Source organism: Salvelinus alpinus, chromosome 36 (assembly GCF_045679555.1).
Source record: "Salvelinus alpinus chromosome 36, SLU_Salpinus.1, whole genome shotgun sequence".
In the NCBI taxonomy this organism is placed as follows: Eukaryota; Metazoa; Chordata; class Actinopteri; order Salmoniformes; family Salmonidae; genus Salvelinus; species Salvelinus alpinus.
This window is the reverse complement of record NC_092121.1, coordinates 16,799,865-16,812,940: the sequence shown is the minus strand read 5'-3', so window position 1 is coordinate 16,812,940 and position 13,076 is coordinate 16,799,865. Positions and strand designations below refer to the sequence as shown.

The following is a 13,076-nucleotide window of genomic DNA, read 5'->3' as shown; positions in this document are numbered from 1 at the left end:
TATTGATGCTTTGCCTGTTTGATGGTTCGTCGGAGGGCATCCTGGTTATGGTCCCACTCCTTGAAAGTGGCAGCTCTAGCCTTTAGCTCAGTGCGGATGTTGCCTGTAATTCATGACTTCTGGTTGGGATATGTACGTACGGTTACTGTGGGGACGACGTCGTCGATGCACTTATTAATGAAGCCATTGACTGATGTGGTAAAACTCCACAATTTCATGAATCCAATAACATATTCCAGTCAGGTGATGTCATTTTTTTTGCCCTCTAGTTGCACAGGTGACATGCTGGTAGAAATGAAGTAAAACAGATTTCAGTTTTCCTGCATTAAAATCACGGCCAGTAGGAGCGCTGCCTCTGGATGAGCTATTTCTTGTTGGCTTATGGTCCTATATAGCTCGTTGAGTGCGTTCTTAGTGCCAGCATCGGTTTGTGGTAGTAAATAAAATCCTCACAGGGATCCTCTCAGGCTCCCTCACACTTTGCCCATCAACCTCTAATCTCTACTTTCCTTACTGTCTCAGCATATGACACTTTCTCCACTGATCTCACCCTGGAAACTTCAATCTGTCTCACTTGCACAGGACATGTCTGATCCTAGCAACATGGCCACCCCACAATTGAAACACTCCCCCAGCCCACTCCCACATACACACTTCTCACATTTAGTTATCTCCCTCCTACATACTGCTGCAACATGACCTTTGCACCTGAAACACCATAGTGGGTTCGGAAACAAAAGCTCTCAACCGGAAAATGTATATACCCTAGCATGACTTTATCCGGCAAACACTCTAGTCTGCGCCGCACTAAACAACGTATGTCACAAACACCGGGGACCCCCAACTTCAGTTGATCCACTCAACCCCACCCCAGTTATCACTCCTGTCAGCGGCGGTCTGCTCCGGAGATCAAAGCAGGACATTGCTTTCGTCCCAAGACTAGAAATGCGCAACGACCTTTCCCTCTGAGCAGCAGACACACAAAAAAGCAACACAAGTCCATCTCTGGATACTTTGACCGAATTGACAGAACCCCACTCCTTCACCCAGCCTGATAGCACAAACGGATCGGCCAAAAGGCATGGATCCACTTTCTCCATGAATCGTACTCCCACTGGGCCAGAGTCATCTCATGCATTTTCCTGATCATTGGGGTGAGGCTTGGAAGCCTTCACTTCACCTGACGACGCAGGTTCATTCTCCTCACTTTTGTCAGGATCAATTTCAAGTTCATTATCCGTCGACTGCTCAGGATCTTCAGGTGCGTAACATGCATTTTTCTCTACTGTACTGTACTCTACTCTACTGTCTTTCTCTACTGTTCTTTCTGCCTCGCTTCCTCTCGCCATCCATCCTCTTGCTCGCCCAGTCCTCCGACAAAGGTGTGTTACCGTGTTCAAACTTCTTCTTCATGTGGTTTTCCAGCAGAGTAGACGCTGTGTTGTGTATTGCTGCCTTTCGCAGGTCGGAGTGCAAATTGCACATTTTGGTCACAAACAAAAAAGGGAAATGTGAAAATCTTAAATTGCACCACCATCTAAACCTGCACCTATGCACTATCCCCAAAAACCCACCACCTCATCTGACTACTTTGACCCTAAACAAAATACATGTTTTCTCATTGGAAGAAACATGATGGAATTTTGTCATTAAAATTGTATGCTTGTATTATTATATACCTGTGTAATTGCATCATTCAAGTCACGAGTGTGTCCCGAAGTCGATGGGCTTATTTGGTCCCCTCTCCACTTTTGAAGTCACCCTCTGAATTTTTATCAGTAACACGTAAAATTAAGGGCCCTACAAATGAGTTAGTTGGTAGGGGCGAGGGCCTGGTTTGGGATTCACTGTACGACTTGAGGGTCGTTCAAGTGAAACTTCCAAGTCAGAACTCCACACTTCAGAGATCTCTGACAGCATGTGAACACCACACTAAGCCGAAACATAAACCTCAGGTTGATATGAAATTATGATGTGAATTAGCAGCTCGTTACCTTTTTCCTCTAGGTGATCCTTATCATAACCTATAATAGGCTACGTAGATTTTTCCATCAAGGGTCAATCAGTGAGATAGAAAAGAATTGCGTCCTCACCAATTAATTTCATCAATATTTATAAAAAGCACCTTTATTTATGAAAATATTTTGTAAAAAAATAAGACTTTCATTGGTGAAATTCATTAGATTAGTTGAAATGGGCAGAATACCACTTACACTTTCATCAACACTGTTAACTATTTCAGAAAATAACAACTGCCAAGGATAATAGTAAAAATGCCAATACAGCAGCACCAGTGCATGTATGGCATAGTAGCTATTTTCCAATGATCTCTGGCCTACCAAATGAAATGTAATTTTTGATGTGAATTGTTATTGACGCCCTCTCTCTGCACAGCAGAGAGGATACACACAACTTTTCCCAAGCCATAAACATACAGGCTAAATGCAGAGAACAATGCCAAATACAGTCTGTACTCTGTCTGTATTTTGGAAGCAGTGAGTTGAAAATAGTCTCTGCCCATATGCAGGAACTCTCCTCAATGCTGCGTAGTTTTGTGGAAAATTCAAGCAATGGACAGTCAGATTTTTACAAGATTGATCACAGAATTGGGCTGGATGATCTCATTGGGTAATCAGAATGAAGACATACCCTATTGATTCATTACACAGATTAAATAACACCTGTTTACTGTGTTGTGTCACACTGTATTTTTTGGTATGTGGTGCTACATGATCTGGGAAACTGAAAGATGCTGGTGCTATGAACAGCCTGATATGCTGTTTGTGACAACTAGTGACAAGACTGGTTTGCATGTTTTTGTGGAAAAGCACCAAACAAAAATTAGCCAACTTCTTTTATGCAAAGAATGAAAAAGTTACAAAAAATAATAACCTTTACAAAGCATTGTCCAACTTGATATACAAAACCTCTCCAAAAAGAATTGTGAGTCACAATTATGCATTTAGCAAAGAATAGGCTACAGGTGCTCTGTAGCAGGAAAAGTGGCCTGGTCCCTTGTCCCAGTCTTTCTCCTTCTCTCTGGCTGGGCTTTTCCATTCCAAGAAGCTAGTCTCAGGACCAGGGTACACTATCCATCTGTCCACATCAAGCTCCTTCAGGTCCTGTTCTATAGGTGGCCAGTGAGTTACACACAGCCTGCCTCAAATAGATTGACCAGCTCCTTACAGTCTGGGTCAATGAGGTCCGCTGGCTTCTCCCCGTTCTCGTTCTCTGCAAATGCACTGGCACCAAGAGAGAGCAGGTAGCTAAGGAGGAACAAAATACAGTGTTGTTCAGCACAAGTCACATTCACACAAGGCATCTTCATTGTCTATATTCACACTGGCTATGAAATGCTGCATGTCTGGTTCAATCAGGTCACAGAGGTCAGTATGGTTAGCAAATCACTACCTGCCTTTTGTCAGAAGAGTTATTTCTCAAAGAGGCAGCAATGTTGCATGATAGATCAATTGAATGTTTTGTTTTGTGGTCTCCGTACTGTAGGGAAATATTTCTGTGGACGTTTTATGAGTTTGTGTTTCATTTGTACACCAACCTGGCGATTTCGGGGAAGCCATCACTGCAGGCCATGTGCAGCGGCGTCCAGCCGTCCTCATCTCTCTGGTGGACATCAGCTCCATATTTCACCAGCAGCTTCACGCAATCCAGGTTCCCTGTGAGTACGGCCTCATGGAGTGCTGCCATACCTGTACACAGAGCACCATACATGGGCACAGTCAGAAGAGGGCTCAGCTGCACTGTACATACCCTTACACTGCTTTTCTGTCATTTAAACCCCTGCTTTTAACTTCAGAACTTTTCTGAACTTTCACTATGCATTTGTCAAACAATTATTTAGAGCATTTATTCTTTGACTGGTTAAGAATATAAATAAATATTTGAGACCCATTAACTTCTCAGTAGTTTCATATTTGTCAACACAATATCACTCCTAAAAATAAGCTGTTGTAGTTAGTGACTATATTTCCATGCAGACAGTTGTAGGTGCCTTTGCCTGCTGTGGTAACTCCTGTCAATCTCTCAACACCTTTCCTCTGTCTTTATGTATTTGTAGATTCACTCACCAGATGGGAAGAGGGTATGCAGACGTACTTTCTTCGCTCTCATAAAGCGTCCAATCTGCTCCATCTCACCATGTCGGACAAGGTCCTGGAAGATAATGTCATTGGAGAAGTGTACAGCCCGGACTGGCTTGAGTGGTAGAGGTGCAGGAGTCTGCTGTGCAGGAGTCTGCTGTGCAGGAGTCTGCTGTGCAGGTATGTGTGCTGTGCGACATGTAGCAGCACTGTAGCGTGTTCCTTTGCTGTACGAAGGGGTGTAACTGGAACTGCTTTTGTGTGTAGGTGTGTAAAGTGATGTGGAGTAGCTTGTGGGGGTGTAGTGAGTTGAGCTGTACTTTGTTTGGGTATATGAAGTGGGTGTGTATTTGGTGGGGGTGTAGTGCGTAGGTGTGTAATTGGTGGGGGTGTAGTGCGTAGGTGTGTAATTGCTGGGGGTGTAATGCGTAGGTGTGTAATTGGTGGGGGTGTAGTGTGTTGGTGTGTATGTCATTGGTGTGTACTGACTATATCGCGTGGTGTACGATGACACTGGTAGCTGGTAGCTATACTTCATCCCTGCAGTCAACACGGTTCTTCCTCCCCCTATGCGCTCAGCCCAGGAGGAGGGGTGGGAGAAATCCAAGAAAACTTTGCAATCCAGTCAGGGGAAACAAATTCCTTTGTCCTTTTCACGCTTATCGTCCTTGACTTTTCTCACTTCCTTCTGATCCTTGAGTTTCCAACCAGAGTAGCACGGCTACTCTCTCTGCAGAGTACCAAAACTTTCCCAAAGTCAATTCTCACTGGCCAAACTTCCTCTTTTTATGTCTTTCTTTCCTTCTGGTTCTCCGGATTTCTCCCTCATGCCTCCTGTCTTATTTCTCCCGTCCTTTTGTATGTCACTACAGTATCCTCTGGCTTTGTACAGGCTGGTGGTCTGATGGAGCAGGTGGGAGAGGGTCCCTATATACACTCTGGAGGGCTATTTTGGGGCCCGTCATCCCTCATATCGAGTGACTTTAGCTTGGGACGGAGTGGTCTCTGCCAGGCCAGGCTCCTCCCACTATGCGGTCACATGACCCCTGACACGGCCTCCACCCCTAACTCCATAGCACAAACACATTGGGGTCTTTATGAACTTGCCCAACATGTCTAATACCACATCACATCAAAATGTCCATGATCAACATCAGCAGAGGAACAAACTGTCATTAACAGTTGAGGGAAATGAAATGTTTACAGTTCAGTGTAGATGTGTTTTTATGGCCCCTGGGTACAGGTCAGGCAGCCTTTTTTGGAATTTCACAAGCGATAGCACTGACACATGGTCATGGTGGTTAACAGTGTGAGAGTCACATGTCGAGTCACATGGCTTATATGTGATTTTCAGAATTTGTTTGACATTTTGTTTTTGTTACTTTGGAAGGGTTCAAGAACTCTCGCCTCAAAACAACAAAAACCTGAATACTTGAACTATTTCAACAGAGGTAATGTACGAGAATTTAGGACACGTTATTTGACATTAAGAAAATAGCAGACAAACAAGGTCTTCAAAAGTTATTTTATTTGCCATGAAAGGATAACATACTTTTTGGTTGCTTGAACAACTACTGTATCTATTCTTATTGTGACAGGTCTTGAAACTTTGGAAGGATCAATATTTTGACCGTAGCATCTCTGCTATTAGAGCAAACAGTAACCCCATCACATGGTTGACATCTGATCTACACTCACTTGCCTGGACCCATTGGACCAATAGTATCTTGCCATACAGGACGTTCAGGAACCACTGGGCCAATAGTATCCAGCCATTCAGGGAGTTCAGTGCAGGAGCGCAGTCTTGGCCAACAGTTGTGTCATCGAGACATAAATCTATGCTGCGAAATGTAACCCATTTCTCTAGATGGCATTAAAATATCAGATGGTTTTGGTTTAAAAAATAAGGCCCTTTACAGTGCAGTGATCTTTCAATCTGTGTGACCTTCAATCATATTGGGAAATCTGATTAGCTCAAATCCCAAAGCAATGTTTTGAAATGTAGTAAAGTTGGTACTGTGTTTACTCCATTTTCATGTCATATGATTTTGTGAGTTGGAAGTTGTGCATGTGAACCGTGACAGCCGGGACATTGTGCCAGTACCACCTGTTCTCAGCAGACAGTCAGGAACTTCTAAGTGTGGCAGAGCTGGTTCAAGCTGGATTTCAAAGGCTTTGGAATTGGACATTTCACAGGAGCTGCTCCATGCTAGCCAACGAAAATAGCATGGCTACCATCCCACTGGTTTTCTCTTACCAAGGTCTCGCAGGCTAGACTTTACTGTGCCCTAAGGGGCAACCTTTATGGTTGACTAGAATCCACAACATAGACCTCATCTTACTATCAGGCCTGGCTTGAGAAGCAGTACATTCTACTATAATGTACATCCTGTTATGTGTGTCCTGCATCTGTCATTAGGTACAATTCCACTATAAGGATCCACTGTCTCACTTACCGTCAAAATGTCAAGGCTTATGTTATATCACATCATGGCAAATTGTATTACAATGAGGGAGGAGATATAAGCTTGTTGCAAAACCATCCTTCTTCTAGAACAGTTGATTGTCATTAGGGGTATAATAGGCTTGTGTATTCAGTTACAAAGAAATGAAGTTACATACATCCATTAACTCCATCCATTACCTAACTGGAGGGGCCCTTTAAACTCATTATGATTATCCACGTTGGGATTGGAACTGTATGGGTGACTTTACCTTCGGATTAGAACTGACCCCGGCCCTAAACATAAACCTTTTTTAGCCCTGCACTGTCTCCACCCAGCACAGCTGGCCATTCTGCACCGAGGAGCTGGTGGAAAAGTCTTAAAGCTCATGTCTAGACAAATTGAGGTGAGAGTAATTTATAACCCCAGCTCGGGGAAGAGACTTTATGCACTAATTATCGAGTTCACCAGTCTCTCATAAAGAAGTGTGGTGAGAGGGTGGTGGAGTTCCATGAACCATGGTGCTACCCCTTCCCAAAGCCCCTACCCACCCAAGACTGAGAAGGGCCTCATTTGGTGGGAGTTGTTTGTTTGTTGTCCTCTTGCATCACCCTTGGATACATGCCAAAAGGAGTGCTCACGTGATCTGGGTTGAATCACCCTTCATTCAGTGTGCTATACATAGATACAGGCCCACCTCCCGCATGCCTTATAGAGCACATACAGTATTGCATACTGTCAATTACCACCAAGCAGTTCCATGTTAAAAGCTTCCTGGTGTGTGAATCACTGTAGTGTTTCAAGTTAGTAATCACTATAATCACTATAGCAGCAGCGTATGTGGTGAGTGGGTCTGTGCATGGTGATGAGTGTAAGTCTGTGGTGTCAGTTGTGTGTGTGTGTGTGTATGCGTGTGTGAGAAGAGTGTCAGTGTGTGCCTTTGTGGGTAGACACAAACATAGACACACACACACACACACACACACACACACACACACACACACACACACACACACACACACACACACACACACACACACACACACACACACACACACACACACACACACACACACACACACACACACACACACACACACACACACACACATGATAACAGCAGCTAATGGGGATCCATAATAAATACCTGTGGATGAGCATAGAGTCTGTGCAGGTAGTACAGTGGTAGCTGTCTATTGAAAGGTCTTACGGCTTGGGGAAAGAACCTGTCTCTAAACCTTTAGGTCCGAGACCCGATGCTCCGGTACCGCCTGCCGGACGGGAGCAGAGAGAACAGTCCATGAGAAAAGAGAGAACAGTCCATGTTTTCCAATTGCAGCTGTGTCATGACTTTGGCAAAGCCTTTATGTATACAGTGCATTGGGAAAGTATTCAGACCCCTTGACTTTTTCCACATTTTGTTACATTACTGACTTATTCTATAATGGATTAAAAAAAATGTCCCTCATCAATTTACACACAATACCCTAAATTGACAATTACATTTTTTTGCCCAAAAAACGTATAATAAAAAAATGTAATACAATATTTACATAAGTACTTAGACCCTTTACTCAGTACTTTGTTGAAGCACTTTTGGCAGCGATTACAGCCTCAAGTCTTCTTGGGTATGACGCTACAGGCTTCGCACACCACTATTTGGGGAGTTTCTCCCATTCATCTCTGCTGATCCTCTCAAGCTCTGTCAGGTTGGATGGGGAGCGTCGCTGCACAACTATTTTTAGGCCTCTCCAGAGATGTTCAATTGGGTTCAAGTCCGGGCTCTGGCTGGGCCACTCAAGGACATTCAGAGACTTGTCCCGAAACCACTCCTGAGTTGTCTTGGCTGTGTGCTTAGGGTCGTTGTCCTGTTGGAAGGTGAACCTTCACCCAAGTCTGAGGTCCTGAGTGCTCTGGAGCAGGTTTTCATCAAGGATCTCTCTGTACTTTGCTCCGTTCATCCCTCCAACGATCCTTACTAATCTCCCAGTCCCTGCTACTGAAAAACATCCCCACAGCATGATGCTGCCACCACCATGCTTCACCATAGGGATGTTGCCAGGTTTCCTCCAGAAGTGATGCTTGATATTCAGGCCAAAGAGTTCAACCTTGGTTTCATCAGACCAGATAATCTTGTTTCTCATGGTCTGAGAGTCTTTAGGTGCCTTTTGGCAAACTCCAAGCAGTCATGCAGCCTTATGTGCCTTTTACTGAGGAGTGGCTTTAGAGATGGTTGTATTTCTGGAAGGTTCTCCCATCTCCATTGAGGAACTCTGGAGCTCTGTCAGGGTGGCCATCGGGTTCTTGGTCACCTCCCTGACCAAGGCCCTTCTCCCCATCTCTAGGAAGAGGCCAGCTCTAGGAAGACTCTTGGTAGTTCCACATTTCTGGTCGGAGGGGAAAAAAACAATTTAATAAATTTTAGAATAAGGCTGTAACGTAACAAAATGTGGAAAAGGTCAAGCGGTCTGAATACTTTCCAAATGCACTGTATAGTTTAAGATCTATGTTATAAATTACCTGGCAATGCACATTTTCCTTCTATAAATAAGCGGTTGAACCAGTCAGGTATCTGTACCCACTGCAAAGTATTAGGATCCTTATAACGACAGACCAAAGGTTTAGGACACAGCCGAGGACAGACAGAGGCATTGTGATGTTAACAACCTGTCAAATAGGCTTATCATGTTGACCGGACAGCTATGGATTCCAAAACACTTTGATGTTGACTTTCATCAAGCTGGTGGCTGGACTGTTGGTGACTCACTCTCTAAATATGTTCAAGGTGAGATGAAACCATAGAAACCAGAACAGTGAAACAACCAATGTCAGCAAAGATTTCACAAGAATTCATAGAATATTGTCTATTCCTGGATCAACACTGGAGTCCCCTGTTGCACTCCATTGTATGATTGACATACACATTATTTTCAGGATCATCCTTAGATATGAGCATACATACAGAGTGAACAAAACATTAGGAACACCTGCTCACTTACCAGGTGAGTCTAGGTGAAAGCTATGATCCCTTATTGATTTCAATCAGTGTAGATGAAAGTGAGGAGAAAAATAAGGATTTTTAAACCTTGAGACAATTGAGACATTGTGTATGTATGCCATTCAAATGGTGAATGGGCAAGACAAAAGATTTAAGTGCCTTTGAACGGGTATGGTAGTAGGTGCCAAGCACACCAGTTTGAGTGTGTCAAGAACTTCAACGCTGCTGGGTTTTTCACGCGCAACAGTTTCCTGTGTGTCAAGAATGGTCCACCACCCAAAGGACATCCAGCCAACTTGACACAACTGTGGGAAGCATTGGAGTTAGCATGGGCCATCTTCCCTGTGGAACGCTTTCGACACCTTGTAGAGTCCATGCCCCAACAAATTGAGGCTGTTCTGAGGGAAAAAGGGTGTTCTAATGTTTTGTACACTCAGTGCATATTCTGAGCTTTGATTTATCTCCTAACAGATTTTGAGCAGGACTAGGGCATGGGGCTGTCTGCAAAATGCATACCTATTGCCAAGTTGGCAGACAGCGTTCTTGTACTGATGATGGGGTGCCAGGTACCGCGTGCCTCCTGTGCATGGCGTGATGAGCCTCTTCTCAGAACAGCCTGGCCTGCCCCGGTCACAGTGAGCCCCATCGGTGGCAGCACTATGCTCTCATCAGGGGGGCAGAGACAGGGAGCAGACTGGCACACCTGGATTACTGGACAGTGAACACTGTGGGACTGGATCTCAGTCTGGATCCTCCAGGCCCAGTGGGAGATACACGCTCGGGCCGGCTGGATCCAGTTACGGCACGTGTGGCTAGGCCAGAATAGGAAGCCTACATCTAAATCAGGAGCCAGTAATCCTCAGTCCTTGCACAGGGAGCCACCACCATGCCAGCTGCAATCACCAGTAACAGTGGCAGAAGTGTGAGACTGAATCGACAGCAGACATGAGGTCATTTATAGCAGGGAAATTTGCATGTTAGAAAAAGTGATGAGAAAGCGTGTCCATGACTTCTCGATTTTCCCCCAACAACTGGTTGAGCCACACATTTAGGGCCCTGAATATATCCCCCCAGAGTCGTTTGACGCATCGGTGCATCAATCTAAGTAACATTTAAACAAAATCTCCATAATCCCCATAATCCCCATTAAAAAATCAGTCAGTTTAAACTAGAGATATCAGTTTTGCATTGGATGCGTCTCAATCTACCGCATTTGCCGATGTCGCACTTCCGCATCTGCTAGATTGGTGTTCTGTAGCATCAGAACGGATACTACAAACTAGTATGACCACTCTATGGAAATATCTCAGGAGCCTCTCACGAACACTATGGTGGTCTCAGTTTTGTTCTACGACACCCACAAGTATCAGGGGACTCGTCTCAAGTCAGTACCGTCGATGTGCCAACTTCAGTTTTTAGCGTCTGATCCTGCTACAAAGTGTCACGGGACTCGTCTGAAGGTAACCGGTACCAGTTTAAAACATTAATGGAAGTATGGAGGTAGTTTTGTGCCTACTCAAAAAATGGGGTTAAATATGTGTAAAAAATATATACAGTACCAGTCAAAAGTTTGGACACTCCTACTCATTCAAGGGTTTTTCTTATTTTTTAAAAATATTTTCTACATTGTAGAATAATAGTGAAGACATCAAATCTATGAAATAACAGATATGGCGTCATGTATTAAGCAAAAAAGTGTTAAACAAATCAAAATATATTTTAGATTTTAGATTCTTCAAAGTAGCCACCCTTTGCCTTGATGACAGCTTTGCACATGCTTGGTGTTCTCTCAACCAGCTTCACCTGGAATGCTTTTCCAACCGTCTTGAAGGAGTTCCCACATATGCTGAGCACTTGTTGGCTGCTTTTCCTTCACTCTGCGGTCCAACTCATCCCAAACCATCTCAATTGGGTTGAGGTCAGGTGATTGTGGAGGCCAGGTCATTTGATGCAGCACTCCATTACTGGCCTTCTTGGTCAAATAGCCCTTACACAGCCTGGAGGTGTGTTGGGTCATTGTCCTGTTGAAAAGTAAATGATAGTCCCACTAAGTGCAAACCAGATGGGATGGTGTATCACTGCAGAATGCTGTTGTAGCCATGATGGTTAACTCTGCCTCACAGACAGTGTCAGCAGCAAAGCACCCCCACACCATCACACCTCCTCATCCATGCTTCACGGTGGGAACTACACATGCAAAGATCATCCGTTAACCGACTCTGCGTCTCACATATACACGGCGGTTGTAACCAAAAATCTCAAATTTGGACTCATCAGACCAAAGGACAGATTTCCACAAGTCTAATGTCCATTGGCGTGTTTCTTGGCCTAAGCAAGTCTCTTCTTATTATTGGTGTCCTTTAATAGTGGTTTCTGTGCAGCAAATCGACCATGAAGGCTGGATTCACGCAGTCTGCTCTGAATAGTTGATGTTGAGATGTGTCTGTTACTTGAACTCTGTGAAGCATTTATTTGGCCTGCAATCGGAGGTGCAGTTAACTCGAATGAACTTATCCTCTGCAGCAGAGGTAACTCTGGGTCTTCCTTTCCTGTGGCGGTCCTCATGAGAGCCAGTTTCATCATAGCTCCTGATTTTTTTACTACTGAACTTGAAGAAGCTTTCAAAGTTTTTGACATTTTCCGCATTGACTGACCTTCATTTCATAAAGTAATGATGGACTGTTGTTTCTCTTTGCTTATTTGAGCTGTTCTTGTCATAATATGGACTTGGTCTTTTACCAAATAGGGCTATCTTATGTATACCACACTTACCTTCTCACAACACAACTGATTGGTTCAAATGCATTAACAAGGAAAGAAATTCCACAAATTAACTTTTAACAAGGCACACCTGTTAATTGAAATGCATTCCAAATGACTACCTCATGAAGCTGGTTGAGAGAATGTCAATAGTGTGTTAAGCTGTCATCAAGACAAAGGGTGGTTGCTTTGAAGAATCTGAAATATAAAATATATTTTGATTTGTTAAAAATAAACTGGTTACTACATGATTCTAAATGTGTTATTTCATAGTTTTGATGTTTTCACTATTATTCTACATTGTAGAAAATAGAACAAATAAAGAAAAACCCTTCAATGAGTTGGTGTGTCCAAACTTTTGACTGGTACTGTATATACATATTTCCTGAGCTTTCTTATATCTCCTATAGGACAGACACTTCAAAACCTTATTACTTATGATTTATTTTTGATTGTCTTTTTTGCCATTTATGAATGTGTTATTCAATGTGTTTTTGTGGGTGATATTAAAGGCCAAATAATTTACATTAAACAGCATGATCATTACACAGGTGCACCTTGTGCTGGGGACTATAAAAGGCCACTCTAAAATGTGCAGTTTTGTCCCATAACACAATGCCACAGATGTCTCAAGTTTTGAGGGAGCGTGCAAATTGCATGCAGACTTCAGGAATGTCCACCAGAGCTGTTGCCAGAGAATTGAATGTTAATTACGCTACCATAAACTGCCTCCAACCACAGACCACGTGTAACCACGCCAGCCCAGGACCTCCACAT

At 43.7% G+C, this 13,076-nt stretch overlaps 1 protein-coding gene across 1 annotated transcript; it reads right to left on the bottom strand.

Annotated features, from left to right (window-relative positions):
• Nucleotides 1–2,100: 2,100 nt before the first annotated feature.
• Nucleotides 2,101–5,056, bottom strand: LOC139565069 (protein phosphatase 1 regulatory subunit 12B-like). Its single transcript, XM_071385110.1, has 3 exons — nucleotides 4,086–5,056; nucleotides 3,557–3,707; nucleotides 2,101–3,266 (listed from the first exon to the last, which is right to left on the bottom strand). The coding sequence occupies exons 1-3, from the start codon at nucleotides 4,633–4,635 to the stop codon at nucleotides 3,146–3,148; spliced, it is 822 nt and encodes a 273-aa protein (XP_071241211.1). The 5' UTR covers nucleotides 4,636–5,056; the 3' UTR covers nucleotides 2,101–3,145.
• Between the last annotated feature and the right edge of the window lie 8,020 nt (nucleotides 5,057–13,076).

Bases quoted from the DNA above. Each gene is read 5' to 3' on its own strand.
- LOC139565069 (XM_071385110.1), bottom strand. From the start codon at position 4,635: ATGAAGTATAGCTACCAGCTACCAGTGTCATCGTACACCACGCGATAT. The intron at 3,708-4,085 runs GTGAGTGAATCT...CTCTGTGTACAG, and splicing joins GCATACCCTCTTCCCATCTG to GTATGGCAGCACTCCATGAG. The intron at 3,267-3,556 runs GTTGGTGTACAA...GTTCCTCCTTAG, and splicing joins GGCTTCCCCGAAATCGCCAG to CTACCTGCTCTCTCTTGGTG.